This window comes from Suricata suricatta, chromosome 2 (assembly GCF_006229205.1).
Source record: "Suricata suricatta isolate VVHF042 chromosome 2, meerkat_22Aug2017_6uvM2_HiC, whole genome shotgun sequence".
Classification (NCBI taxonomy): Eukaryota; Metazoa; Chordata; class Mammalia; order Carnivora; family Herpestidae; genus Suricata; species Suricata suricatta.
The window spans coordinates 131345187-131372886 of record NC_043701.1 but is presented as its reverse complement, the minus strand read 5'-3'; the positions used below and the strand labels follow the sequence as shown (position 1 = coordinate 131372886).

General features: G+C 44.9%; 1 protein-coding gene and 2 long non-coding RNA genes across 3 annotated transcripts in view; 1 reads left to right on the top strand and 2 right to left on the bottom strand.

Moving 5' to 3' along the window:
• Positions 1-1548: 1548 nt before the first annotated feature.
• LOC115285485 lies at positions 1549-2396 on the bottom strand. The gene is made up of 2 exons (XR_003905543.1): positions 2269-2396; positions 1549-1897 (listed from the first exon to the last, which is right to left on the bottom strand). It is a non-coding gene; the product is annotated as an uncharacterized LOC115285485 (long non-coding RNA).
• Positions 2397-2518: 122 nt separating this feature from the next.
• LOC115285486 lies at positions 2519-7524 on the top strand. The gene is made up of 4 exons (XR_003905544.1): positions 2519-2535; positions 3127-3173; positions 6339-6407; positions 7489-7524. It is a non-coding gene; the product is annotated as an uncharacterized LOC115285486 (long non-coding RNA).
• The window catches only part of HKDC1 (hexokinase domain containing 1), a 44893-nt gene continuing 21244 nt past the window's right edge, over positions 4052-27700 (bottom strand). The window contains exons 8-18 of the mRNA XM_029931807.1: positions 25228-25383; positions 23756-23989; positions 22267-22571; positions 20522-20667; positions 20308-20427; positions 18322-18417; positions 18045-18144; positions 16054-16237; positions 13900-14055; positions 9168-9401; positions 4052-4700 (exon numbers count right to left, since the gene is read on the bottom strand). Of these exons, the coding sequence (XP_029787667.1) occupies positions 4553-4700; positions 9168-9401; positions 13900-14055; positions 16054-16237; positions 18045-18144; positions 18322-18417; positions 20308-20427; positions 20522-20667; positions 22267-22571; positions 23756-23989; positions 25228-25383 (1879 nt within the window). The 3' untranslated portion in view covers positions 4052-4552. The remainder of the gene's footprint in view (positions 4701-9167; positions 9402-13899; positions 14056-16053; positions 16238-18044; positions 18145-18321; positions 18418-20307; positions 20428-20521; positions 20668-22266; positions 22572-23755; positions 23990-25227; positions 25384-27700) is intronic.

Genomic DNA, 27700 nt, shown 5'->3' with positions numbered 1-27700 from the left:
CCAGATCCTTGTATTATCCCTGACTTGACCCAAGTCCAATCCTTCCTCCAGCAAAATATAGTTCATGAGGAATTTCAACTGTGAAATCACAAGAGAAGGAATGTATCAAGACAGTGGAGGTGGAAGGAAGGGGATGGGAGAAATGCATTCCTCCCCGTTGCCACTCATCACCCATGCGCATGGCTGGGCAGGAGGCTTGCAAGGACCTTTGGGCTGGTGTTCGTGTTGATCACACCGGTAAGACAAGCCCCCTGACCACAGCAACGAGCATAACACAAGCAGCTCACACGTGTACAGGTGGCACACAGCTTACCTCCATGTCCACGTATTTAGCTGTGTAGTTTCCATAACCTTCTTAGGCTGTCATATTATCTTCCATTCTTTTTTAATATTTATTTATTTTTGAGAGAGAGACAGAGTGTGAGGAGGGGAGGGGCAGAGAGAGAGGGAGACACAGAATCCAAAGCAGGCTCCGGGCTCTGAGCTGTCAGCACAAAGCCCGATGTAGGACTCGCACCAATGGACTGTGAGATCATGACCTGAGCCAAGGTCTGAAGCTTAACTGACTGAGCCACCCAGGTGCCCCTGTCTTCCATAAGGAAATTGAAGCTTATAAAGATTAAATAGCATGCCCAACTCTTCTGAGTCCAAACCACACTGCCTCTCTGCCATCTAAGATGCTATCCCCAACAAGTGCCAGGTCTAGTAGGACATTTCAGTCAGGGATTATGAACCTAGGCCCCAAGGGGGAGACCTGCAAAGTGGAGAGTCCATGAACTTCTTTAGGACTTATTTTCAATCACCTTTAATTGAAATTTAGGGGGTACGGGGGTGGCTCAGTTAAGCATCTGACTTCAGTTCAGTTCACGATCTCACGGCTCTTGAGTTCAAGCCCCATGTCAGGCTCTCTGTGCTGACAGCTCAGAGCCTGGGGCCTGCCTGGATTCTGTGTCTCCCTCTTTCTCTGCCTCTGCCCCACTCAAGCTCTGTCTCTCTCTCTCTCAAAAGTAAATAAACATTAAAAAATTTAAAATTCAGCATTTCCATTTTGAATGTGGAAAACCAACCATGGTAGTGGTGAGTAGCACCTTGGACTTTGTCTCCAGGAGAAACTATAAGCTTTTTCATATCTGTGCTGTCATTGCAAATATCTCAAAATACTGTTCACATTCATCAGGATTTCAGGATTTTGATTATTAGGTTCCTGCTGGATCTCATTACAGTGCGTTAAAAAATAAGCACCTATGTTACTATATCACCACTTTAGTAACTATAATTCAATACTATTGGCTTCCTTTTCACTCCTACATATCTTCTGCATGTAAAAGCATTAGGAGGAGAGTCTGGGTGGCTCAGGTCAAGATCTTGTGGTTCCGTGAGTTTGAGGCCCACGTCAGGCTCTCCACTGTCAGAGTGGAGACTACTTTGGGTCACCTCTCCCCTCTCTCACTGCCTTTCTCCTGCTTGTGCACTCTCTCTCTCAGAAATAACTAAACATTAAAAATAAACAAATAAGTAAATAAACAAATTGTTATGAGAAAGTGCCTATAGGTTCTGCCAAGCTTGCCAAAGGGTTTATGGTGCATGTGTACAATCATCCCCATGCACACGCGCACACACACATGCACATACTCCCACACAGGTTGAGAGTTCCTGATCTCAAAGATGCAGCAAATGGTCAGGAATTGTGTTTTCCTCTCGTTGCCGTTTACTACCGCATTGCGTTGCAGATATTTATATGTCCTTCCTTCCTTGCTAGCACGTGAATTTTCATAAAGCAGGAGTGGTATCTTCTATTCCTTTGAGTCTTCAGTGCCCAGAACAGGGCTTGGCATTCACTGAACAATCATTTATAGAGTATCTACTGTGCATAAGGCTCAGGTCCCAGTGGGGGAAGCTAAATAATGGAGAGATCAAAGGAGAGCAATAATTCATTCATTCATTCGTCCATTTAGAGGATTATCTAATGGCTACTCAATGCCAGCCACTGTGGTAGGCTCTGGGGGAAACAGGAAAAATGAGATCTGAGTCCTTATTCTCACAGGGCACCCATTCTAGCTGATGAAAACAAGATTTCTGAAGATAGACAAATAGGAGTGAGGTCACTTGTTCTGGAAAGTTAGAGTCATGGGGAAAATCTAGTTCCTTAACTTTATCGTTTATCAGCCAAAAGGTTACTGGGAGAAACTAACCACAGGGCAGAAAGAGTAGACTAAGATGCCCTTCATAAGAGGGAAGGTCTGTGGGGTCTCCAGGAGGACAGTTTACCTTGTTGTATGGTTGGTGGTCTTGCCTAGCAAACTTTGCGGAGAAGCAAGCCTTCCATTGCCCTGAGTGTTTCAGGGGCTGGGCTGTCCAAAGACAGCAAGATGGATGTGTGCCTTCTCCGCAGTTCTGTTCTGGTTCAAAGATTCTATGATGCTATCAATAGTCAGAATGTGCAAGGTTGCTTAGATACCTTGGGGCTTCTTTTTCACATAAGAGACCATAGCTGGCTGACCTCCTCAAACCTGCCAAACGCAGGCGAGAGACCAGGTGTGGAAGAATGTGGCAGTACAACTGTCTGGATCTCGGCCAGGTCATCCGGCCAGGCAGGAGGGCAAAGGGAGAGACACCCAGCAGAACCAGGAGAGAAAGGGACTGGGGGGTTGGAATGCCTCAACAAGGAAAAGGAGAACTGGGAAAAGATAATGAGGACAAGGTTTGGGGTTGCTTAAGACAAAATCTGATAAAGTGAAACATTTCCCTAAAGAATTGTAACCTCAAATACAAAAAAATAAATTTAACGAATCCATACAAGATCTCTTCAGAGAAGTATAACCTTAAAAAGAGTTCACTTTGGTGAATCTAGGACCCATCCACACCAGTATCTCTATACATGTTTCTGAATGTATGAAAAAATATTTCCTAGGGAAACTCAGCTCCCTCATCTGTCTATCCCCAGCCCCAGCTGGCCTCCTGCCCTCCTTCGGTCTCCTCTGTTCTGTCTGTCTGAACATCCTCCTTCAGCAAATGGTGACAATTAGCACTAGAAATTAAGTACATACATCAAAATCAACCTGAATGGTCTGGAATATTATTCTTTTCCATCTGTAGCCCATGACAAAGGCGTCTACTTTTTCCTAGGAAATTTTCTTGGAACACTTCATTTTTCAATCATGCCTCTCCACCCAGTAAGTATTTACTAAGAATATCATAGTCCTGGCTTTGCCAGAGCACTACAAAAATGTATTCAACCAGGAGCTTTCAATCTACTAGGCCCAATGAGAAACACATCCAGGTAACTCTGTCACAAGGCAGAATGTCACAGGTGGCTCTGATTCGTGCAGAGGGGGGAGGTAGAGAGAGAAAGAGAGAGAGGACATCCACTGGAGCAATGGTCAGGGACAGGCAGTCTCCACTTAGTTCTGGAGGGTAGAAGGCAGACTGGTGGGGCATGTGGGAGGGGTGAGTTCCAGTGAAACAGAAGTCAGGGAAGGCAACAGGCCCTCCAGTCAACTTGAGCTGTTCAGAAGCGAGACTTTCAGATATGTGATAAATGGCCAGTCACTGGAGGTATTAATTCAAATGAGATTTGGATGATTTTTCAAAGATATTGTAGAAGATATTCCATATATTTCCCTCTGTTGGTAAGAAGTTTGGGCTAGAGAGATGCTCTCAGCAACTTCTGACTCTACGTGTGCCTTATTCCACCAGTAGAGCATGAAGTCAGCAAGCAAGCCTCCCAGATGAAAGAGTAATACCTCATGCAAAGGCTCTTGGGAAATCAAACATTTTTTCTTCATTTACTGGATTTCATACACCTAGGAGTCCTTCAAACAACTAGCAGCAGCAGCAACACAAACCACATGTAAAATGAAAACAGGTGCCCCAAATGGCATCCTCCCCGTCACACACACATTTTGAGAAGCAAAATCCTACAGGCTGCTGACATTACTCACTGTGAGCATGAAAAGATTCCTACAGGGCGGCCTGGCAATCCACCCTTCATCCTGGAGCTGATACCCCAAAGTCTTTGTTCTCTTTTCACATTTGAAGTCAACATGACAAGTTCAGGACAAGTTAGATTAGATCTCCAGTTTATTACATGAGACCCTGTCCTTCTCAAATGTGCGTCCACAAGGGAGGACCCGATCTACTATAAGCAATGGCTGAGCCACCCAGTGAGGGACTCAGCTAGCCAGGCCACGTAGGCAGATCGCGTTTATGTTTCCAGTCCAACAGCCACAGGACCGAAAACCACCGAGAACTAGCAGCTTAGGCCTCAACTGAAAAAGTTGCTAAAAGGGGATCTCTTGAGCCCGATTGTTTTGATTTTACAAGTTGGGCCATCTTTGGTCCAAATATACCAACGAGGGGTGTCATTTAATGCCCTTGAAAACAAAATTGAGTAACAAAATGCTAAGAGTACCCTAGAACCTGGGGTTCTCTTCTGGCCACCCAGAAGGTAAAGTTGGCTAGAGGCTTTCGTGCTGGTCCCTGCCTGACTCATTTGCCAGAAGAAAGGCTGGTCGGTATCCAAGGCACAGGGGGCCCAACCCCGAGGGAGTCCCTATTTCTCCTTCTGCGCCTGCTGTAACCTCTTGGCCACAGCGGTGATCAGAGCAGCTCCCTTTCCACTCCCATCTTCTGACAGCATGAGTGTCACATCACATCGAGGAGCTAACTCTTTCACAGTTTCCTGCAATATCCGAGAAAAGCTACAAAAGAGAGAGAGAGAAAGAGAGAAACATCATCAGTACTTACATATGGGATCAACATAATTGTGAATGATTCCAATCTAGTTTGTTCCTTCCAGCTTGCTTCTCAAGGCTCTAAACAGCTTCATATACCTCTTCCTAAACAGCTGTTTTAATTTTACCTTTTATTGAGCAACTACTAATGCCAGAGGCTAATCTAGGTATTTTAGATACAGAATATACATACAAAGTATAATAACAATTTAAAGGCACTTATTACTATCTTCGTTACATTAAAAAAAATGATGCTCAAAAATTGAGAAATTTTCCTAAGCTTATACAACTAGTAAGTTATATTAGGATTTGAACCAGGCCTATTGTGTTCTCAGTCTCACCTCCTTTTTTTTTTTTTTTTTTGGTTCACATTTCCCCAAATTTTTATTTTGAAAGATGTCAAACTTACTGACGAGCTGAAAGAATAGTTCAGTGAACACCTTTACACCCTCTGCCTAGACTCAACAAAGTTATCATTTTCCCTATTTGCTTTATCCATTCACCCATCCGTCCTTACCCCGCTCCATTAACTTTCCCCAAAGCACTTAGTTGGCCTCTCTCAGCTATCTTTTAATATATTAAATTCATTTGAGGGGACATCTTGTGAGTCAGTTACCAGGACAGTCTGTGAGGTCAAAGTATGTTTAACAGAGGCCTGGGCATCTGGGCCCCATGTCCTGTGATCCTGTGTTACCATGAATGGTACAAATGGTGTTCATCGCTGAGGGTCAGCATGCTAGAGCAGGTTCGGAACCCACCTCCATCACACAGCCTGGACTCTGGCCCACCACTTACGCTCCCTGGGGCTCCACTGGGTATGTAGTAAGAGAAAGTTTGAGGTCTTATTGGAGGTACAGTAGGGTGGTTAGCTTCAAACTTTCCAGAAGAAAGGAGAAATGGCTTAGCAGTCACAGGTCAATCAAATCTATCCTTCCTTCCTTCCTTCCTTCCTTCCTTCCTTCCTTCCTTCCTTCCTTCCCTTTCTCTTTCTTTCTTTCTTTCTTTCTTTCTTTCTTTCTTTCTTTCTTTCTTTCTTTCTTTCTCTCTCTCTCTCTTTCTTTCTTTCTTTTAGTTTCTTTAAGCATATAATTCAGTGTTTTTTAGTGTATCCACAAAGTTGTGCAACTGTCACCACTATCTAATCCCAGAACATTTTCTTCATCCCCAAAAGAAACTCCATGCCTGTTAATATTCACTCCCCATTCACACCAACCCCCAGGTGCTCCCCTGCAAGTACTAATCTACTTTCTATCTCTATAGATTTGCCTATTCTGTACATTTCATAGAACAAAACCATATAGTAAGTGGCCCTTTGTGTCTGGCTTCTTTAAGTTAACATGGTATTTTTCAAGATTGATCAAAGTTATAGCATGTGTTATCACTTCACTCCTTTTTATGAGTGCGAGTCCAGTGTACAGATATACTACATTTTGTTTATCCATTCATTAATTGATGGACATTTGGACTGTTTCCCCCTTGGGTTTTCATGAATAGTTCTGCTATAAACATCAACAAGTTTTTGTGGGAACATGTTTTTAATTCTCTTGGATACACCTGGAATGGAATTGCTGGGTCATACGGTAACTCTATGTCTATCTTTTTCAGGAACTGCCAAACTGTTTCCCACCAGCCATGTATGAGATCTCCAATTTTGCTACATCCTCATCAACACTTGTTAGTGTTAATCTTTTTGGTTATAGTCATCCTAATGTGTGTAAAATGGTACCTCGTGGTTTGGGTTTGCATTTCTCCAGTGACTAATGATACTGAGCATCTTTTCACATGCTTCTTTGCCTGTTTTTAGATCTTTGGAGAGATGCCTATTTAAGTCCTTTGCCCATTTGTTGATTAGCTCTTTTTAATTGTTGAGTTGTAAGTGTTCTTTATATTTTCTAGACAGAAACCCCACCTCAGATATATAATTTGCTAATATTTTCTACCATTCTATAGGTTGCCTTTCACTCTGTTGTTTTCTTTGATGCACAGAAATGTTTAATTTTGATAAAGTCCAATTTACCTGTTTTTTTCTTTTGTTGTTTATGCTTTTGATGTCATATTTAAGAAATCACTGCTTAATCCAAGGTCACAAAGATTTATACCTATGTTTTAAGAGTTTAATAATTTTAGCTCTTAAATCAGGTCTTTGATCCATTTTAAGTTAATCTGTTACATGGAATCAGGTAGGAATCCAACCTCATTTTTTTGCAGGTGGATATCCAGTTCACCATTTGTTGGGAAGAATATTCTTTTCCCATTAAAATGTCTTCACAATCTTGTTTAAAATCCCTTGACCGTAAACATAGGGGTTTATTTCTGAACTCTCAATTCTATTCCACTAATCTAATTATTTATCCTTATGTCAGTACCACACCATTTTGATATGTAAGTTTCAGAATAGAGAATGAGTTTCTCCAACTTTGTTCTTTTTTGAGACTATTTTTAACTAGTCAAACTTCCTTGCATTTCCATATGCATTTTAGGATCAACTTGTTGATTTCTGTAAAGGAGTCTCCTGGGATTTTGATTGTGATTGTGTTGAATCTGAAGATCAATTTGTGAAGCATTGCTACCTTAACAATATTAAGTCCATTAACATGGGATGTCTTTCTATTTAGGTCTTCTTTAATTTATCTCAACAATGTTTTCTACTTTTCAATGTACAAGCCTTGTATTTCTTTTGTGAAATTTATTGCTAATTATTTTATTCTTTTTGATTCTGTTGTAAATGAAATTGTTTTCTTAATTTCATTTTCAGATTGCTCATTGCTAATGCACAGAAATGCAATTGATTTTGTGTATTGATCTTGCATCCTGAAATCTTGCTGAACTTGTTTAACAGTTCCAGTTGTTTTTTGTGGATTTCTAAGGATTTTCCATATATAAAATCCTGTCATCTACACACAAAGATGGTCTCACTTTTGCCTTTCCAATACGGATACTTTTTATTTCCTTTTTCTTGATTAGCTGCCCTGGCTAGACTTGCCCTTGATTTTCCCCTTGAAGTCACATGTTTTTGGTCTGGCCCAACAAGCCTCTTCCTTGAATCAAGTCTGGAGTGAGAGACAAAAACCATACAACCATCTGGAGGCAGTGCCAAGCAGGACAATGCTGAATAGCAGAGACAAGAGTAGACACCCTTGTCTTGTTTCTAAGGGAAAAGCATCCAGTCTTTCCCCAGTAAGTATGATGTCAGATGTGGGTTTTTCACAGATGCTTCATCAGGTTGAGTCTCTTTTCCCTAGTTTGTTGAATGTTTTTATTATGAAAGGTATTGTATATGTTATCAAATGCTTTCTCTGCACCTATTGAAATGATCATGTGGTTTCTGTCTCTTGGTCAAATCTTGGTTCAAGGGAGAAGAGGCTCATAGGAACCACATCAAAAATCAGTGATTGCAAGGGGGGAAACAAGATAAGATACCAGGCAGTTATTTTGGATAATTAGCATCACCATAGGAGGGGCTAAGGACTAAGGATTACAATAATAGTATGTTTGTGTCTATATTTCAGGATGATCATCAGAAACTTTTATAAGCTTGTTAATACTTTTCTTCTTCATCAAAACCAAATGTTAAACATTGAATAAAAATAATAGCTTTCAAAAAAAAATAAGAGCTTTCATCATTGACCTTTTTGTGATGTGCCATGCACTCTATAGACAGTTTAACTTAATCCTCAGGGCACCTACATGACTCATTCAGTTAAGTGCCTGACTTCGGCTCACATCATGACCTCATGGTTTGTGGGTTTGAGCCCTGAGTTGGAATCTGTGCTGACAGTTTGGAGCCTAGGGCCTGCTTTGAATTCTGTGTCTCCCCCTCTCTCTGCCCCTCCCCGACTTGCACTCTCTCTTTCTCTCTCTCATAAATAAATAAATATTTTTAAAATGTTTAACTTAATTCTCACAACAACTTATAAGGTAGGTGAGATTTTTGTCATCATTTTATAGATTAAGAACTGAGGCTCAAAGAGGGCAAGAAACAGACCTCCAGCCTCCCAGCTTCTAAGTGGCAGAGCTGGAATTCAAACCCACATCTCCTGCTGGGGCTCTTAATCCTTCTGTCCACTTCCTCTGAGCTAAGAAAGTTATAACCAGTTCATACTTGGCCAATGCTCTATGCTGTACAAAAGATTCAGTTCTCACTGCTTCCCTGGGAGGTCAGGTGAGAGTGCATTAGTAATAACTGCCTGTATCTGTGGAGCACTGTGTCTAGCACATGCAGGAACTCAGTCCTCACGCGGCCCTGTGAGGAAGAGATTATTACTGCCTGCCTTTTACAGTTAAAGATCAGGGTTTCCAGAGAGGATGGTGAGGACTCCCACATCCCACTGCCAGAACACAGAGCCATGAGGGCTCACACCTTGTCTGCTAGATTTCATGGGGTCCACGCTAGGCCTCAGCACCCTCCCATCCCCGGCCCTCTGCAGCACTCACTGCGGGTGCAGCTTGTACAGCGTGCCGTCCACACCCACGGTGATCTTCAGGTACTCGAGCCCCTGGTCTTCCCTCCTCTTCTCCACGATGGCTGCCAGGCCAGCACCATAGAGCTGGGCTGCCCGCCGGGACACAGCCCCGCACACCTCCTTCACCACGATGCTGTCTTCACACGTGCTGTCCAGGCCGAGCTGCTGCAGGATCCTCCGGACCTGGAGGAGAGCCAGCCGATCACTGCACACAAGCAGAGCGGGAGGTCAGGACCTGCTTTGGGGGGGGGGGGCCTGGAACCTGCTCCACATGGCTCATAGCCTCCCCACCCCCCACATCCCTAGATGTCCTAGGCGGAGGGAGGAGAAAATGATCCAAGAAATGGCTAAATTAGAGCAGAGTACCATAGAAGGTGAGACTCGAGAAAGTCTGCCACCCCCAGGAAGTCCCATCATCTTTACAAAATAAAGTGTGAGCACCTCTTGTGTTAGGCATGTTCAAATCTATTATCTCACTGAAGCTATTATTAGATTTAGCAGCCAATGCATCAGAAGTGCGTTTTCAGAAGAGGAATCTGAGGTTCAGAGTGCCAGAGAGTGGTCCACAGACAGCAGAGAGCAGGGATTCAAACACACGGTTTCTCACACCACATCTAACCTCTCCCATGGAGCACGCCGGCTCCTGCTACTCTGGGTCTACTTAACAAGAGGCTGATTTTCCTTCTATTTAACTTTTTCTGAATTCCTGTTTTCTCTTCCCAATGAGACTGCATGCCCTTTGAGGGTAAGACTGTGTTCTCAGTAGTAGCCAGCACAGGGCTATGTACATTCAGTGGGAAAGTGAATAAATTAATATACAATGTGCCATCGGCACCTTTGTGAGCAGCAGTCTGCACGAGGGACCACACACAAAGCACCCATCGTGGGGACAGGCTGGCCTGGAGTCCAGACCCTGGTTCTCTCATGGTGAACTTACAGAGCTTTGACTCCCAAGCTAAACCATGTGAAATTACATCCCTGACTGTCTCAGGGAACACGAGGGAAGAAGAATGGTAGGAAGAGAGAACCAAGAAGGAATCCATATGGCTGTATAGTGGGGTCAGCAGGTAAATGGTGGCTCAGCCAGACAAGAGAATCCTTTGTAGACCTTAAAGATGAGCATGTGTGAGACTATTTAATGCTATGGCAAGTGCTGATGATATGTTAAGTGAGAAAATAGATTATACAATACTATGTGCTCAATGATCTTGGTTTTTGTTTATCAATGTACATCCTTGCATAGAAAAGAAAAGCAGAAGAAAATCTATTCAGATGCTGGTAGGATTATCAGTAAGTTCCTATTTTCTTGCTTTTACTTTTGAATGAGCAATATGTGTATAAGAAGGAAAAAAAGTGGATTATTACATATTTTTAACATTTTTTTAACATTTATTTATTTTTGAGAGAGAGACAGACAGATCATGAGCAGGGGAGGGGCAGAGAGAGAGGGACACACAGAATCTGAAGCAGGCTCCAGGCTTTGAGCTGTCAGCACAGAGCCCGATAAGGGGCCTGAACCCATGAACTGTGAGATCATGACCTGAGCCAAAGTCAGATGCTCAACCAACTGAGCCACCCAGGCGCCCCTATATTTTTTTAGTAAGTAAATTCTTTCCACAGTCCTGGCTTTCACAGTGTATTTTGTTCTTTTTGCTTTGTTTTGTTTTGATAAGTTTATTTATTTATTTGGAGAGAGAGAGAAATAGTGCAAATGGGGAAGGGGCAGACAGAGAGAGAGAGAGGAGAGAGAGATTCTCAAGCAGGCTCTGCACTGTCAGCAGAGCCCAATGCAGGGCTCAGACCCCGAAGCTGTGAGATCATGACCTGAACCAAAACCAAGAGTCAGGACGCTTAACCGACTGAGCCATTCGGGCACCTCCCCCAGCCTTCTCCTTTCATCTACATTCCCCTACTCGATCCTGAGAGCAATCCTTGGGGTTAAGCAGTAGAGTACTTATCTTTTATAAGGGAAGGAGTGTCCAGAAAGGTGAAGCAATGTGCCTCAGATCCACAACACAGCTAATCTTAAACTCAGACTCTGAGACTATAAGCCTAGAACACTCCCCACAGCCCAAGAACCCCTGCAGCACCACTGGACAACCCATTGGCTTTGAAATGGGCCACAGACAGCATAGCACCTACCATTCCCAGCTAGCGCCAGATTGGATGTGATTTTCTTTTTATACCATCAAGTTTAAAAATAAATAAAATACCTAGAAATAGGAAATCAAAGCATCCAAAGCAGACACCTTTTGTGTGGCAGAATCAAATATTTCTGGAGGCATAAAGGTCCTGCTAACTTACTCTTGTCAAGGAACATCTTCCTTTGTATTCAGGACACACACTCATACTCATACACACACACACACACACACACACACACACACACACACACACAGCAAAGATAGTCAATCTGCTTATCTCTTGCACGTGAGGAAGAAACCATTTTCCCCCACAGCAAAAGAGAATCCCTCCGGTCATCAACGGTGATGACTGTGAACTTGCACTTCTGAATCTAATGGGTTGAAGAGCAGACAAAAAAGGGATGCTGGATATCTGCTTATCAGTACTTCCGAAACACAAAATTGCTGCTGCTGCTGCTGCTGCTGCTGATTCCACCACCATCTCCTTAGACAACAAGAATGACCCTGCAGCAGTCCATCTGATTCCTCTAAGCGCACTGCTTTCACTTCCAAAGAGTTTTCTGTTTTTCCCAAAGTGATTTTTGGCTTGCTGGCATCTGGCCATGAAGACCAGGGAAATTACATGAATGAGTGCAAATGGGCAGAAATTCCAAATATGAAGCCTCCAATAGGAACAGTGTTGGTAGGGGGGGAAAAAAAAAAAGCAGTGAAATTGACACATTTGTACATAACTGGTGGTGGTGGAAAGCAGCACTACTTTTTTAAAAGTGTGTCCACAGGGAAATGCTTCTGTTAACCAAATGCTTCTATTCCTAAGGAAATAATTTGTGAGATGCAAATGATTACACACAAAGAATAATTATGGTCTTACACAGAATTGCAGAAATCCATAAATTATAAGCTAGACATTGTATACTAAAGGGAACGTTTAGTAAATTACAGTATAGCAATATAATGTAACATTATGCAGCCGTTTAAAATGATAATTATACCAAAGACTTAAGACGGGCAAGTCTCTAGAATTATTCCAGCTAAAAAATGTAGGAGTATTAGCACTAACTTACCATTATTTTACAATCTCAAGTGAAACCACACATCTTGGCAGTAAGCATCAGTAACTGCTTATATCATAAAAGACAGAGGGGCGCTTAGGTGGCTCAGTCAGTTAACCAACCAACTCTTGATTTCAGCTCAGGTCATGCATGATCTCAAATCCTGTGTTGGCCTTGGCACTGACAGCATGGAGCCTGCTTGGGATTCTCTCTCTCTCTCCCTCTCCCTCTCCTTCTACCCCTCCCCCATTCCCACTCTCTCGCTCTCTCAAAATAAATAAACTTAACAAAAAATAAAAATAAACAAAACACAAATAGACAACTCAATGCGACCTATAATATTCTTGTCCAAAATTCAACACTGAATCTAACCATGCATCTAGGTCTAACTATGAATGTTCAGGAAATCCAAGAGAGGAAAATCCTAAATGCTTTAACCAGACAAATGTAGAACACAGGAAACTTCTAGAATAAAATAACAGTTTCTTCACCCAATATATTCCAAGGGGAAACAAGAGAAGTTTATACATTAAGAGACATGAAAATATATCTGTATATCAACCAAATGACCTGTCTGGACCTTGTTTGGATATTGATGTAAATAAATGAACTGTAAAAACCTCTATTTTTAGGCAATTTGGAAAATAGAAACACTATTAGGATATTTTGAAATTAAGGTTTATCACTATCTATTTTAGGTGTGGTGATGGTAATGTGGTTATTTTTTTTAAAAGAACTAATATTTTAGAAATATATTTTAAAATAGTTATAGGAGCACCTGGGTGGCTCAGTCAGTTAAGCATCCAACTTCGGCTCAGGTCGAGATCTCATGGTTCATGAGTTCCAGCCCCTTGTGGGGCTCTGTGCTGACAGCTCAGAGCCTGGAGCCTGCTTCCCATTCTGTGTCTCGCTCTCTCTCTACCCCTCCCCCACTCATGCTCTGTCTCTCTCTGTCTCTCAAAACTAAATAAATAAATGTTTTTTTAAAAACTTAAAAAAAAACTTTTCATAATAAAAAAGTAAAACAGAAACCAGAGTTATAACTGACAACTGTCCTATATAATCACTGAATAAACAATATACAGAATGATATGTGTAGTACGGTTGTAATGATGCATATATGTTTACACACATTTAAAAATTTGAAAGGGAATACATAAAATCAAGACAGCTATATTTGGTCGTGAGCATATGTGTGAGTTTTTAGAAGAGTTTTCTTTATATTATGGACACACCATCTTTTCGCGAACAAGAGAGGAGCATTGTCTAGCCTAAGCTAACCCCATGTGACAGTTTAGGAACCTCAGAGCCCAGGCATGCAGTGGCCCTTCCGTCGTGTGCTGTGGTCCTGATGCAGCTGGAGCCACTCTCAGAGGAAACCCCTTGCCCAGCCAGGCCCTTACTGTTTTTGTTTTTAAATCGCAAGTCCTGCGGGACCCCAGCACGACAGCAGCACATCCCAATCAGCGCCTCTCACACCAAGCAGGTGAACCTGGTCACACATCACCTTTCAATCTGAGACAGGAACTTGGTTTCAAAGATGCCCCTGGTCCGGAGACGCTCTGAAATCTGCCCACGGAAAAGGAGCCCCTGCTTGGTGAGGCCAATCAGGATCTGCCGCACGATCTCCCCCAGGTACATCCCACTGGTCATTTTCTCATATCTGTTTGGAGAACAGAGATAAGATTGGTAAGGGCAAGAAAATCAGCACTGGTGAGTGGTTCATGGAAGGACCATGGGTCTGGGTATGGAAGGGATGCCAGTGGCATCCAACAACTGCCTGGTTTGGAGTGGTTCAGAGTGGGCAGTAAGTGCAGAGAAATGCAATGTAGAAGTCTGCATGATGCGGCAAAGCCTGTCTTTGGAGCCGTGCTGACCAGGAAGGAGCTAGGTCCCGGCTCTGCCACACACTAACCACATGACCTGAGCAAGCACTGTAAGCCATCATCCAAAAAACAGGGAGCAAATCCCTGGTCCCACAAGAGTGTTGGGAGGCCAGCATCTGGGACCCAGCAGGCACTGAGCAAAAAGTGAGTCCCTTGCTGGGTCCCAAAGCCCATTCTCCTTGGCTTTGTGTTATAAATCTGGTCTACTAGATTCCCCTTGGCTTCATATTGAAAGAAATCTGTTCCACGAGAGATTCTGTCCCATGAAATAATAAACTGCACACAGCAGGGGTTCTTTAAAAATGTGGTCTCCTCCTCTTTTCTACCAGCCTGTGAGCTCCATGAGGGAAGGAACAAGAGGAAAAGGGGCTTTGTAACCAACAGGCACTGACCAGGCTCTCTGCACAGGCATTTGCAACAGTATTAAGAGCAGTGACGTGGAGCTAGACAGCCACTTCCTGCAGGGTCAGGTGGAAAGCTGAGCGTGCCTGAGACTTACGTGCTGGACTTGTCCTCACTTAACTGCTCAGGACCTCATCAGTCTAAGGAACCAACACTTAGACAAATAATGGTACAGCAAGGCAAATTCAAATGTGTTGCCCCCTTAAACTCTCACTCTAAAAATGTGAGCCTTCAGTGGGTTCAGACACAAAACTAAGAAGGAATTTGCCCCTTCAGAAGAGCCATGATACTTAAATGCCCCAACTTGGGATTCAGAGATAAGATTCCTTCTCTTTGGAGCGGCCCCTGGGTCAACTGGACTGACCACAACTCGCCTTCCTCCCAGCTACAGACACTAGGGCCAAAGGAAGACCAGGACCAGTAAGGCCAGCCATGGCTTTGCCCAAGCATCTTCCTGTACTGTGTTCTTAGTTCCCTGGTTACCAAGGCATCTGTGGCCCAGGTACCCCACTACGTTTCCTATCTGTTCAACTTCTCCACTTGGATATCATCGTCATGATAAATCTATATTTTCATCTGATTGTATATACTAAGATACTGAGTTTCATTGTGACAAACACCATATGGCCTGATAGTAAAACATTTACAATCTGGTCTTTTACAGAAAAAGTTTGCCAACACCTGCTCTCGTGGATGGGCCTGGGTTAATTATCAATTCCTAGCAGGCTGCCTCAATTCTAACCACTGCTTCCTCTCTCTTTCAAGAAGCCCAAGGAGAACACAAGTGAAAACGTACTGTATTTTTTCTTAAAGAATCACTCATTGATTTTAGTATTTTTAGTACGGCTAATAGCCAGAATATATGTCACAAGTGATTGTGACCCACTGTGGGACATGACATCATGACTGAGAACCAGTTCTCTCACTCATCACCTGCTGCCTCACCCCCCAGACTGTAACAGAGGTCACCAGCCTGGTGGCCAGCTCTCGAAAGGCTGAGGATGTTGACCTCTAAACTGGATTTATTGGAAGCCCACCCTGAGAGGGCCTACTCAGTCAGTATCTCCCTGCTCTGTGACACTGGCCCACAGTGAATGGACTCTGTGAGTGTCTCTGAATCTCTTCCAAAGCCACCACTAGACCTTATGGCACCTTATGTAATTAGAAAAAGGCACCCCTCCACTTACTTGTTGGAAACTTGTCCTACGTTTTGCTTTTGTTCTAGTAAGACACTTCACTGACCTCTGATGGAGATTTGTAATAAAAACACAAAGCTATAGTGTCTATGATATGAACATAGTACCTCCCCGCCCAGATCTGGTAATGTCATACACTGTACAACACGCATAAATACACCCATCCCCCCTCCTCACCTCTGTTTGCCAGGGTTCAAGGACCCCTCATCCACCTTCTTGTCATATTGCGTCCGGATGTCATCTATGCAGCCATTGTCTCCAAACCCTCCCCACTCGGTGTTAATGCACATCTTCCCTTCATCTCCTTCTACCAGTTCGATGTTCTTCATCTCCTCCATGTAGCACATGTTGCTGCCTGTTCCTAGAAGGAATCATGAAGGAACTTTAGTCTTCAAAAGACATCACCAGGTCCCAAAGAAGCAGAGAACACAGTAGATAGGAATTTAGGCTTGGAGTCAGATACGACTGGGCGTGAGTTCCAGCTTTCCACTCATAACTAGGTGACCTCTCATATTTTAGAGGTCCAGTTTCCTCATCTGTAAAAAGGAAATAACACCTGCCTTATGGATTTGCTATAAAAAAAATGAGATGATGTTCACAAGCTTCCTCCACATAGCAAGCGTTGGTAAGGGGGACCCGCGGGAACAGCATCCTCCTCCTAATCACCATCATCACATCACATCACATCATCATCCTCTTCCTCATCACTACCGTTAAGCTATCGGCATACAAAGTGAGCTCCCAAGTAGTCAGGTTACCAGCCAGAGCTACAAGGGACCCTAAGGAATTATCTAGTCTCAGATACGTAAACATTGGCATCCATAGGCCACTTTCTTTCTCCTTTGCCCATGACGTGGTCTTAGAACTATTCTTAGAGCAACAGCCCAGACAACAACTATATTCAATCAAACAAGTCTCACCTCTTTGTCCTCCTAATTCTAGCCTGACCCCTCCCACAGGGGAGGAAACTCAAGTCCAGACAGGAGAAGTAACCTGCCTGCAGTCACAAAATGGTAAGCGCTTCTTGGAGATGAAACCTCTTAGGTGGCATTGAAGGCATCTCACTATGTCCCCGTCTCCTTGTTCCAGCCACTGCTCACATTCAGGGGGCCTGGACAACCAGGCACAACTTTCCCAGATTCTGTCATTACTAACCTGTGCCTGTCACTGGACGCCCATCATCTCCATCTTCATCTGTTTAAATCCCATCCCCTCAACAATTAGAGTCAGCCCCCTGAAATCCACCATCCCCCTTAATCACTGCTGGGCTTGTCCCCAAAGCCCCTAAAATATCTATATTACACGTCAGGCCACTCCCTTCTCTTCTCCTACACCTCTCTCCTTTCCGACTCTTCCCTACCCTGTGCATCTTCACAGCTGGAAGAGGTCAGATAACAGACGAGGTACACATTGCAGCCGCATGAAAATCTAGCTCTTTCAGCCTGTGGTCTCTTTACACCCAAGATAATTTGCCCCAAGGCCCTATTTTGAAAATCCCTTCTTGCTATGTCATTCTCCTTCCTCAACAAAAGGACAACGTTGGCTTAGGACCCTTAAGAGAAAGATATTAAGTAAAGATTTAGAAAGCGGGAGACCTGGAACCCTAATCTTAGCTTCATCTCTGCCTTGGTCAAAGCTGGCTTTAGAGTCACTGTGTAATGGACAAATGGTCCCCATGCACTTCACTGTGTTGAAAGGAAACCACCAGGGGACCCCAGGTGGCTCAGTCGGTTAAGCATCGTAAGTCAGCTCAGGTCATGATCTCACAGTGATCTCACACAGCCCACTTCAGATTGCCTGTCTCCTTCTCTCTCTGTCCCTCCCTTGCTTGTGCTCTTCCTCTCAAAAATAAATAAACATTAGGAGCACCTGGGTGGCTCAGTCGGTTAAGCGTCTGGCTTCGGCTCAGGTCATGATCTCATGGTTTGTGGGACCAAGCCCTGCATTGGGCTCTGTGCTGACAGCTAGCTCAGAGCCCAGAGCCTGCTTCAGATTCTGTATCTCCCTCTCTCTCTGACCCTCCCCTGCTCGCACTGTCTCTGTCTCTCAAGAAATAAATTTAAAAACATTAAAAAATAAAAAAAAAATAAACATTAAAATAAATAAAAGGAAACCACCAAAAGATGAGATGATGAGAGCAGGCTGGTGGGACATGCCTGACCACCTACCTGCAATCAGACCAATCTCACAATTAGGATCTTCATACCCACAGGTCATCATGGTCCCCACTGTGTCATTCACGACTGCGACTATGTCCAGGTCAAACTCCTGCAAAGGAAGCAGCCATATTGTAAGTAGGATGTACAAGCCAGACAAGCTCAGGAGGGCCACCTCAGCTAAAGGGGGGACAGAGGCCAGAGTCACAGGGCTGGGCATGGCATGGCCCAGTAAAGGGGTCTGAGAGAAGGGGCAAGGTGAGACATTAGCCTTAACACCATAACATACATTTCTCCTCTTGATGGCTTCCCTGAGCATGTCCACCACGTCTTCCCCTTCACAGTCAGTGGCCTTGAAGCCTTTGGTCCACTCAATGAGTATTCCCTGAAAGGAAGAAGAAGTTCATCTGAGCAATAACAGTTTGCTGGGACCACAGCACAACCCCAGCATCCAACAGATACAAAGTGCTGTGGTCGGCTGCTAGTCCAACCCATGTGCTTTGGACTGCGGCACCTCTGCAGCCTAACATTGGGCCCAGAGATGATGCCCAGACCAGGTCCACCGCCAAGCGGAATAACTGCACTAGTTCATAGTTATCGAGGGTCAGCTCCTGCTCCCTGGCCATGACTGCCCAGAAAAAAGGCCTGGATCACAGGGATTCTATTCCTAATTCAGCCAAGGACCGATCAAGATGTGATTAAAGATAAATGCTATAAAGTGTCCATCAAAGCATAGTTCCACAGGAAAAACTAGAGGCATCCCATCGTTTCAACAACATAGAGCTATTATCTTGTGCATTGATGCAGAAAATGTTAAACTCATAAAAAACCATGCTGTAAGAGAACATTGAATGTTTGAGAAAAATGTTCACCATACACTGTAAAGTGAACACATGTTAAACAAATACAGATGCTGAATTATACTATTATTCTTTTAAAACACATGTGCACATGCACACACGCTCGTATGTAGAAGACCTGGAACAATGCCTACACCAGAAAGTGGATAGTAGTTCTCTCTGAATGAAAGATTATGGGTGCCTTTTAGTTACTCCTTTTTGCTTGTCTATATTTTCTAGTTTTCCTAAAGAGCCTCAGACTCCGTCGCCTAGGGCAGGGGGTCAGGTAGGGGCATCTAGGCCAGGCAAGCTCCCAGGATGGGAGAGGGGGCTAGCAACTCTGATGCCAGTGCCCCCACCCCCTGGGCTCACTGGCCACCTCACCCTGAGGCTCTCGGCCCTGGTCTCAGGAGATCATGACCTTAGCCCAAGTTGGATGCTCAAACGACAGAGACACCTAGGCGCCCCTGGCAAATGGTGTTTTTATCCAAGAATTCCAAGAAAGACTTTGTGACACATTTTTCTAAATTATTATGATTTATTAAAATTATTATCCACGATGTTCTTCATTGTCAACTAAGTAAGTTTTCGTATGATAAATTCTTTCTCCAATTCTAATATCAGGAAAGAAATATACTCCTGATGCACCAGTAAGCTTTCAGTCAACAAATGACACCTCCAGCCTACCCTGCCTCTCTGTTTACACTGGCCGCCCAGGAGGAGACGGCATTATTACTACCTAAAAGTCATAGCTGACTTTAACTGGTCATTACCTCTTTCGACCTCCCCATCATATGATTTAACCTCCCATTAACAGTTCTCTTGTCTCATGTGTCCCTTTACTGTGCACTGCCCTACATCTTCTGTGAACTTCAATCCAAAAAATAACAGTGGGGGCGCCTGGCTGGCGCAGTTGGAAGAGCATGCCCCTCTTGATCTCGGGGTCCTGAGTCAGAGCCCCACATTCAGAGTAGAGATTACTTAAAACAATAAAAAAATCTTTGGGTGGCTGGATGCCTCAGTCAGTTGAGCATCTAACTTCAGCTCAGGTCATGATCTTTCAGTTTGTGAGTTCAAGCCCCACATTGGCCTTGTTGCTATCAGCACAGAGCCTGCTTTGAATCTTCTGTCCCCGCCCTTTCTCTGTCCCACTCCCACTCGAATTTTCTTTCCCAAAATTAAGCAAAACATTTAAAAAATCTATAAAAATTTTTTAAAAATTAAAAATCTTTAAAACAAAAATACCAATGAAAATGGAACATAATGAATAGAAAATATTAATAGAAAGCATAATCAAATTATTGATTGTTTCCCCAGCTGCCCTGAACCTGAGGCCCTTAAATAAGGAAATAAAGGGTAACTCAGAGGTACTCTGCGGTTCCCCTGGTGGAGGAAGGGAGCCCCCAGCTGTGTGTACGCCTGCCAGGCTGTCTTACCTTGTCAATGCTCGTCTGCCTGCAGGGGAATGAGAATGTGAAGCCCAAGGGCAGCCGCGCTCCCTTGAGGCCCATGTAGTCCAGGAAGTCTGCGATGCACTGCACAATGTGGTCAAACAGCTGCAGGGAAAGAGTGGCAGTCAGGACAGGCCAGCAGGGACGCGGGGTTGCAGGCTGGCCCCTCGGGCACAGAACTCCCCCTCCCAGCGCTCACCTCCTCTCCGGTGCCCTGCATGATCTCCAAGGGGATGGCGAAGATCTTGTTGTACATCCGCACCGACTTCCGTCCACTTCTGATCTTTACCAGGAGGACCCGGAAGTTGGTTCCCCCCAGATCCAGGGCAAGGAACTTGCCTTTCTCTGTGGTGGAGAGAGTTGGAGCTGCCTTCCACCAGTGTCCACAGAACAGGGCTCAGTGGAGGCATTGAGAGGAAGAGGAAACACCAAAATACAGCAGACTCAGAGCCTTCTCCCTTGGGGCTCTTGAGCCAGAGGAGTGTGGCCGTCACCAAGCATAGCATCAGGGCACTGGGCAGGAACTTTGAGCCTGACTGAGGCCACCTGCTCTTCTTGGTATCTGCTAAAAGCCACTCATGCTATTTGTGCTCAAGGAGCCTCTGAGGGTGAATCCAGGCCAGGCTACACTGACTGCAATGAACTCTGGAGGGTGTTTCCGTCCTGTCTCTGTGGCCTAGAAGGAGTGTTCATGGAATGATTCTTCCTGTCCCCTGCTCTTCTCATTCCTGGATTCCTACACCTGCATGTGACTAATAAGAAGCCATGTCAAGTCCAACCCTCATTACCATCCATGCCAATAGTATCTCTCATTTCTCCAAACGTCAAAGAGCATCAGAGTCTGTTCTGTGTGACCTTCCACCTGGCTCTCTGCCCCTTCTCACTCTGTTCTGCCCACACTGGTCATTCTACTATTTCGTGAATTTGCTGGAGACATCACCTCCAGCCCTCCAACCCCTTATCCTGTTCTATTTTTCTTCATAGCATCTGCTGCTATGTGGTCTTTGTTTTTGTTTATTAAATGCTCCATGGTGTTTGTTTATTGTCTGCAAGCCCAACAGAACATAAGCTCCACAGGGGTAGGGACTGTGTTTTCCTCCCTGCGCTATGGCCATGCCTGGACCAGAGCCTGACCTATTGTAGGCACTTAAATGAAATTTTGAAAAATGAAGGCAGAAGGAGTAAAGGCATGAAAGAATGAACACTTGAACAGTGTCTTTTACTGCTCCTACTTTTTTCCTCACATAGACTCGAAGGATATTAGCTCTGGGAAAGATCTTTCTTGCTATGAGACCCAAGGTACAGCCATGTGGCTTTGAGTATGTCATCTGACCTCTCTGAGTCTCAGTTTTGTCAGCAATAAAACGGGAATCATTTTTTTCACTTTATAACATACAAAGTGGTTGTGAGGATGAAGTGAGATGAAAGATTCCAAAGCAAATCACAAGATATAAAGCATTTTACAAAGGTCATTTTCAGGTAAGGCTACTGAGGTTGGAAGAGGTGAAGTAACTTGTCTAAAGAACTGACCCCACTGCTTAGAGGCTCCTCTGGGCTGAGCACAGGGAAAGGGCCAGAAAGCAACGAGAATGGAGAGGAATAACCACGCCCCAGGAGAAGAGAGGCAGGGAAGCAGGCAGAAGACAAGCCAGGCCCCCCCAAGTGTCCAGATGGCAGCTGCCAGGGACAACACCTGGGTCTTCCGCTTGCCAACAGCATGGGGCACACTCCGTGTCCTCAACTACACAGACACACATGGGTGACCTGACTTAGGTAGTCTTCCTTTGCAAATGCCTTGGATCAACCAAGGCAAATAGATTCAGGACTACCGACCTTCTACCCTACGCACCCTCTCTCTACTAAACGCACGACTCCAAGGGCTTTTAAAACAAAACCCCTAACTGGGTTTAAGGAGTTTTGGGGAAAGCTCTGTGCACGGCCCACCTGTCCCATCCGGCATCCCGCAAACATAGGTGGGCAGCATCTTGACCGTGGCCAGCAGGTGGGTGTCCCTTTTCAGCCCGTACTCGAGCTCCATCCGCATCTTGCCCTGCACACCCTTGAGCTGCTCCGGCGTCAGCCGGAACAAAGCCAGCACCTGGTCAATCTGCTTCTGTTGGGCCTGCACACGGGAGGCCACCGCTGTCACCATGGCAGCCCCCTTGGTGCTTCCACTCTCCGACAAGAGGAAGCGGACGTCACAGTTCGGGGCCAGTCTCCTCACCACCTTGTGCAGGCGTTTGGGGTATCTGGAGGCAGGGGTGATGGCAAAATAGGGAATAATCATAAAGGCCCAGGTCTGGCCAATGGGAAGAGACCCAGGTCCTGGGGAGCCCTGCTGAGCTGGGTTCACCTGTTTAGTTGTTGGATGGTGGGAGGGCAGGGGGATGACCAGCGGGAGGGAGTAGGTAGCAGAAGGGACACTTGGAGGCTCAAAGAGGTAGCTATTATTTTTAAGTTTATTTATTTATTGAGAGAGAGAAAACATATAAGAGGGGAGGAGCAAAAAAAGAGAGGGAGATGCAGAATCCAAAGCAGGCTCCAGGCTCTGAGCTCTCAGCACAGAGCCCAACGTGGGGCTTGAACCCACATATGCTAAGATCATGACCTGAGCCAGTCGGACACTTAACTGACTGAGCCACCCAGGTGCCCCAAGAAGTGGCTATTTTGTCATGAACATCTCAGTACAACACTATATTGACTGAACATCACCTCTGTCCAAAGGGGATGGGTTCTTTCCCCTGCTCTTTCCAGTATGCATCTGCCTGACTTCCGGTACCACCTCCGTCAGCCAGAGGGGCTCTCACACTCCCTCCTGCTGGGAAATTCTCACTTCTCTGTGTTTCCTTACTGGATCCTTCCTGTGAACTTGGCACCCTCTGCCACTCTGATTTTTCCTCATCTATAACTGAGTGTATCTTAGTTTCCAATCTTACCACAAAGTAGGTACTCAATAATAACATAGACGGATCGATAGGTGGACAGATGGATACACACATGGATAGATGCCCTTCTACTCAGACAACTGGGTTTAGCAAAATATTTCTTTCCTTCCTTTTTTTTCTTTTGTTTTTGAGACGGGGAGGGAGGGAGGGGGGGGGGTAATACACTGCAAGCTGGAGAGGGGCAGAGAGAGAGAGAATCCTAACCAGGCTCCACACTCAGCACAGAACCCCATGCGGGACTCGATATCACAACCATGAGATGATGACCTGAGCCAAAATCAAGGGTCCGATGCTTAACGGACTGAGCCACCCAGGCACCCAAGCAACCCAACCAGCTAGATGAATATAGTCTCTGCTTCCTCTGTAGCCTGAGAACGAACAGGAGAGAGTTGGTTCCAGCACCCAGAGAATCAGCACAGTTAGGAAAGACCCCTGGGACTGCTCTAGGGAGACCCGTCCTGGGGCACGCGGGCGCCGGCAGCACTCACTGCGGGTGGATCTTGTAGAGCGTGCCGTCCACGCCCACCGTGGTCCGGAGCCGCTCCGCCTTCTTGTTCTCCCAGAGGCGCATCAGGATGGCCGCCAGGGCCGCGGCACAGAGGTTGGCTGAGCGGAAGGAGACGACGGTGCACACGTGCTGGACGGCGATGCAGTCGGCCTCCGAAGGCTGCAGGCCCAGATCTGTCAGGATCTCTCTTGTATTGGCCAGGCCTTCTTTATACCTGGCCAGGGGGACAGGAATGAGGAGACCGCATTTCTCCATCCCATGGGAGTCCCCTCAGAGACCCAGATTTCCCACCTCGCAGGACTGGGAAGATAAATAAGCTGGCACCCAGTAATAGAATAACGATAACATTACCAACCACCATTTATTCAGCACTCACTATGTGCCAGGCTCTTGTCTACAGATTTGTTCTAAATTTTTTAAATAGTTTATTTATTTTTGAGACAGAGAAAGACAGAGGCTGAGCGGGGGAGGGGCAGAGAGAGAGGGAGACACAGAATCTGAAACAGGCTTCAGGCTCTGAGCAGTCAGCACAGAGCCCAATGCAAGGCTCAAACCCATGAATCGTGAGATCATGAACTGAGCTGAAGTCAGATGCTTAACCAAGTGAGCCACCCAGGTGCCCCACTTGTCTACAGATTTGACACTTATTGACACAATCCTCATAACCATCCTGGGGGAAGTACTGTCCTATTGTATAGAGAGAGACCTGAGGCATAGAGAGGGTAACTTGTCCACAGTCACATAGCCAGTAAGTGCAAGGATCAGGATTTGAACTCAGGCAGTTAGATCACAGAGCTCACCCTTTTAACCCTGTACTACTCTGCCTTTCACAGAACCTCAGTCCCTGCTACGCTGTGCACAAAATCAGACTCTAGGAATCAGATACCACTCTGCTGAGCTCAGAATCTAAACTGATCGCAATGCCGGGGTTGCTAAGCCTGAGGAACAGGACCCTGATTGGACTGGCTCCAGCCGCCTTCACCAGCAGCACCAGGTAGAGAAGCTCCCGGCTGTAGCAGGAGTTCTTAACTCAAGATTCCATGCATGGGAATCTTTAATAGGCCCAAGGATGCCCTATATTGTAAGCAAAATTGAGTACAAATGTACATTTTTAGGGGAAATGGTCCAGAACTTGAATTAGATCCTCAAAGGGGTCTGTGACCCTAAAAAAATTGTAAGTCACCCCTTTAGGGAGGAAGAAGGCAGGAAAAGGAGGGAGTAGACCTCTAACCGCAGAATCCCTGGCTGACAAAACCAATAAGAAGCCACATTGAGCCACAGTAGGCATCGCTAACCCACCTGAAGCTGGGCCCAGGTCTGAAGTTGTTCTGGTGAGGATATGGATGGATCTGGTCCCTTCAGCTGTACCATGACCATGAGCACATCATACCTTGGCTCCCCACCCTAACCCTCTGCAGAGTCAAGGTGAAAAGGACCCAGACAGTAACTTACTTCTCCATGGCAGCCACGTGCCGTGTTTCAATCTTGCCCTTAGTGTGGAGAGCAGAGGACTTCTCGCCACCAAACAGGAGGCCTGCCTTGGCCATCTTCAGCAAGATGATCCTGACAAGTTCACCCAGGTACAGGCCACTGATCATCTTCTCAAATCTACAATTTGGTGAAAAGATCAGTAGCAACAACACCTTTAGTTATGTAGCATCCTTTCTCAATGCTTATGAGCCACGGCCCATGGTCAAGGGCAGGAGTAATAGAAGAACCACTCTATGGGTCAGGAGGCCTCAGTGCCCATCCCAGCCCGGGGTGTCCCGGGAGTTCACTTATTCTCTCTGGGATGCATTCTCCTCTTCTATAAAAGGAGAGGGGGTACCTGGGTGGCTCAGTTGGCTAAGCATCTGACTTCAGCTCAGGTCATGATCTTATGGCTCATGGGTTCGAGCCCCACATTGGGCTCTGTGCTGACAGCTTGGAGCCTGGAGCCTGCTCTGGATTCTGTGTCTCCCTCTCTCTTTGCTCCTCCCCTGCTTATGCTCTGTCTCTTGAAAATAAATAAACATTTAAAAAAATTTATAAAAGGACGGGGTGCCTGGGTGGCTCAGTCAGTTAAGTGTCCAACTTCGGTTCAAGTCATGATTTCACAGCTCATGAGTTTGAGCCCCACATTGGGTTAGCACAGAGCCTAGAGCCTGCTTGGAATTCTGTGTCTCCCTTTCTCTCAATCTCTTTCCCACTCACACTCTCTTTCTCTCAAAAATAAACATTGGAAAAAGAAACACTTAAAAAATCTGTTTAAAAGGAGAGAACTACGCTAGAAGAAACGTAAGATGCCTTCCTTCTCACAAAGTGCTTGAATCCAAGGATCTTTATCACATTTCACTCCCGGCCACAGGAGTTTTATTCTCATATTAGGCATAAGGAATCTTGACTTCATGGACTTCAGGTGCTCCCAAGATCATCAACCATGGCATGACAAATCCAAATTTCAGATGCCTCCAAATTCTATGTCATGCTTTTGTCCAAGAGAGAGAGATGCTGTGTCTGGCTCTACAGTAGTGTGGATAACATCCCCACCGGGCTACCGACATCTTGACTCTGAATTTACATCCAACAAGGAGTTACTAATTTTTTCCCAGGTACACAACTAAATATAATTTTTATCCTTCAAGATAATAGACACAAAATCAAGGGCAAACTGTTTTTAATCAACTTTACCTATTTCATTATAAAAACTCTTAGAACATTGCAGAAGCAGAGGACAGTGGAAACACAGGTTGGGTTTGGGGGAATGAAATTTGTTTTAAGTGAGATGGAGACAGTGAGGATGACAAAGTCCAAAAACAGGTCCCACTTTCTTGGGCCATGACTGCTCTGTGTCACCAGTGAAATGGGTGTGTGTTGGGGAGCAGGTACGTCCAAAGCAGAAATTTGTTTTCCGGGTATGCAGTTCTAGTATTTGAACGGTTTCTAGGAGGACTTGAAATATTTACTCACCGGAGCTTCTTGGGAAAATGGCTGGGGCTAGAACATGCGCAGTGAGCCCGGAGCATCTTGCCAGGCCAGAAAAATAAGGAAGCACTTCAAGAGTGATGGGAGCACACCGTAAGGACACAGGGGCCCAGATTGGAGAAGCTTCCATTGGCCATGTCCGGAAACATTTGGGCATCAAAATAAATAACGATAAGAAGAAATTATAACCCATTAAATAATTTGAAAAAAGAATCAATGAGTTTGTATTAATATAAGTGAATAAGTGGAGGAGATAGGAAAGCTGTTATTTACAGTAGAATAACAATAAACCTGGAGAGAATAATAGGTGTGGAAATCTGTCAAGGGATACTAAAAGTAAAGAGTGAAAGTTTAATGAGAAAGGACATTTACATAGTCTCAAAGCATCTCTTCACTAGCGAAGTATTCTTTACAAAAGGAATAATAACCTTCTGGTAGAGAAACCTTTGCACAGCCCCTTAGCCGAGTGACTGGAGGTAGGGTCACACATGATAGAACACACATCGTGAGCGTCCAGACGTGACGCACTGAAGAGAAACCTCGTCCCCTCTGCGAGGTTCCTGCCCAAACTGCACCCCCAAATCTAATCATGAGGAAGCATCAGGCAAATACAGTTAAGGGACATTCTGTAAAATGTATGGCTTATCTTTCTTAAGATCATAAAAAACTAAGAGATGCCACAGAAAATTTCCATATTAAAGGAGGCTAAAGAGAAATGGCAACACGATGAAATGTGTGACCCTGAACTTGAGCCTGGACCAGGACAATTGTTTTTTTTCTTTTTTATAAAGGTCATTAACGGGGCAGCTAATAAATTTTGCATGAGTTCTATAAATTAAATACTAGAACTGATTAAGTGTTCATTCCTAATTTTGAAAATTATACTTTGGTTATGCGAGACAATATACTTGTTTGCAAATAATGCATTTTGAAGTATTTAGGACTGAAGAGATTTTTTTTT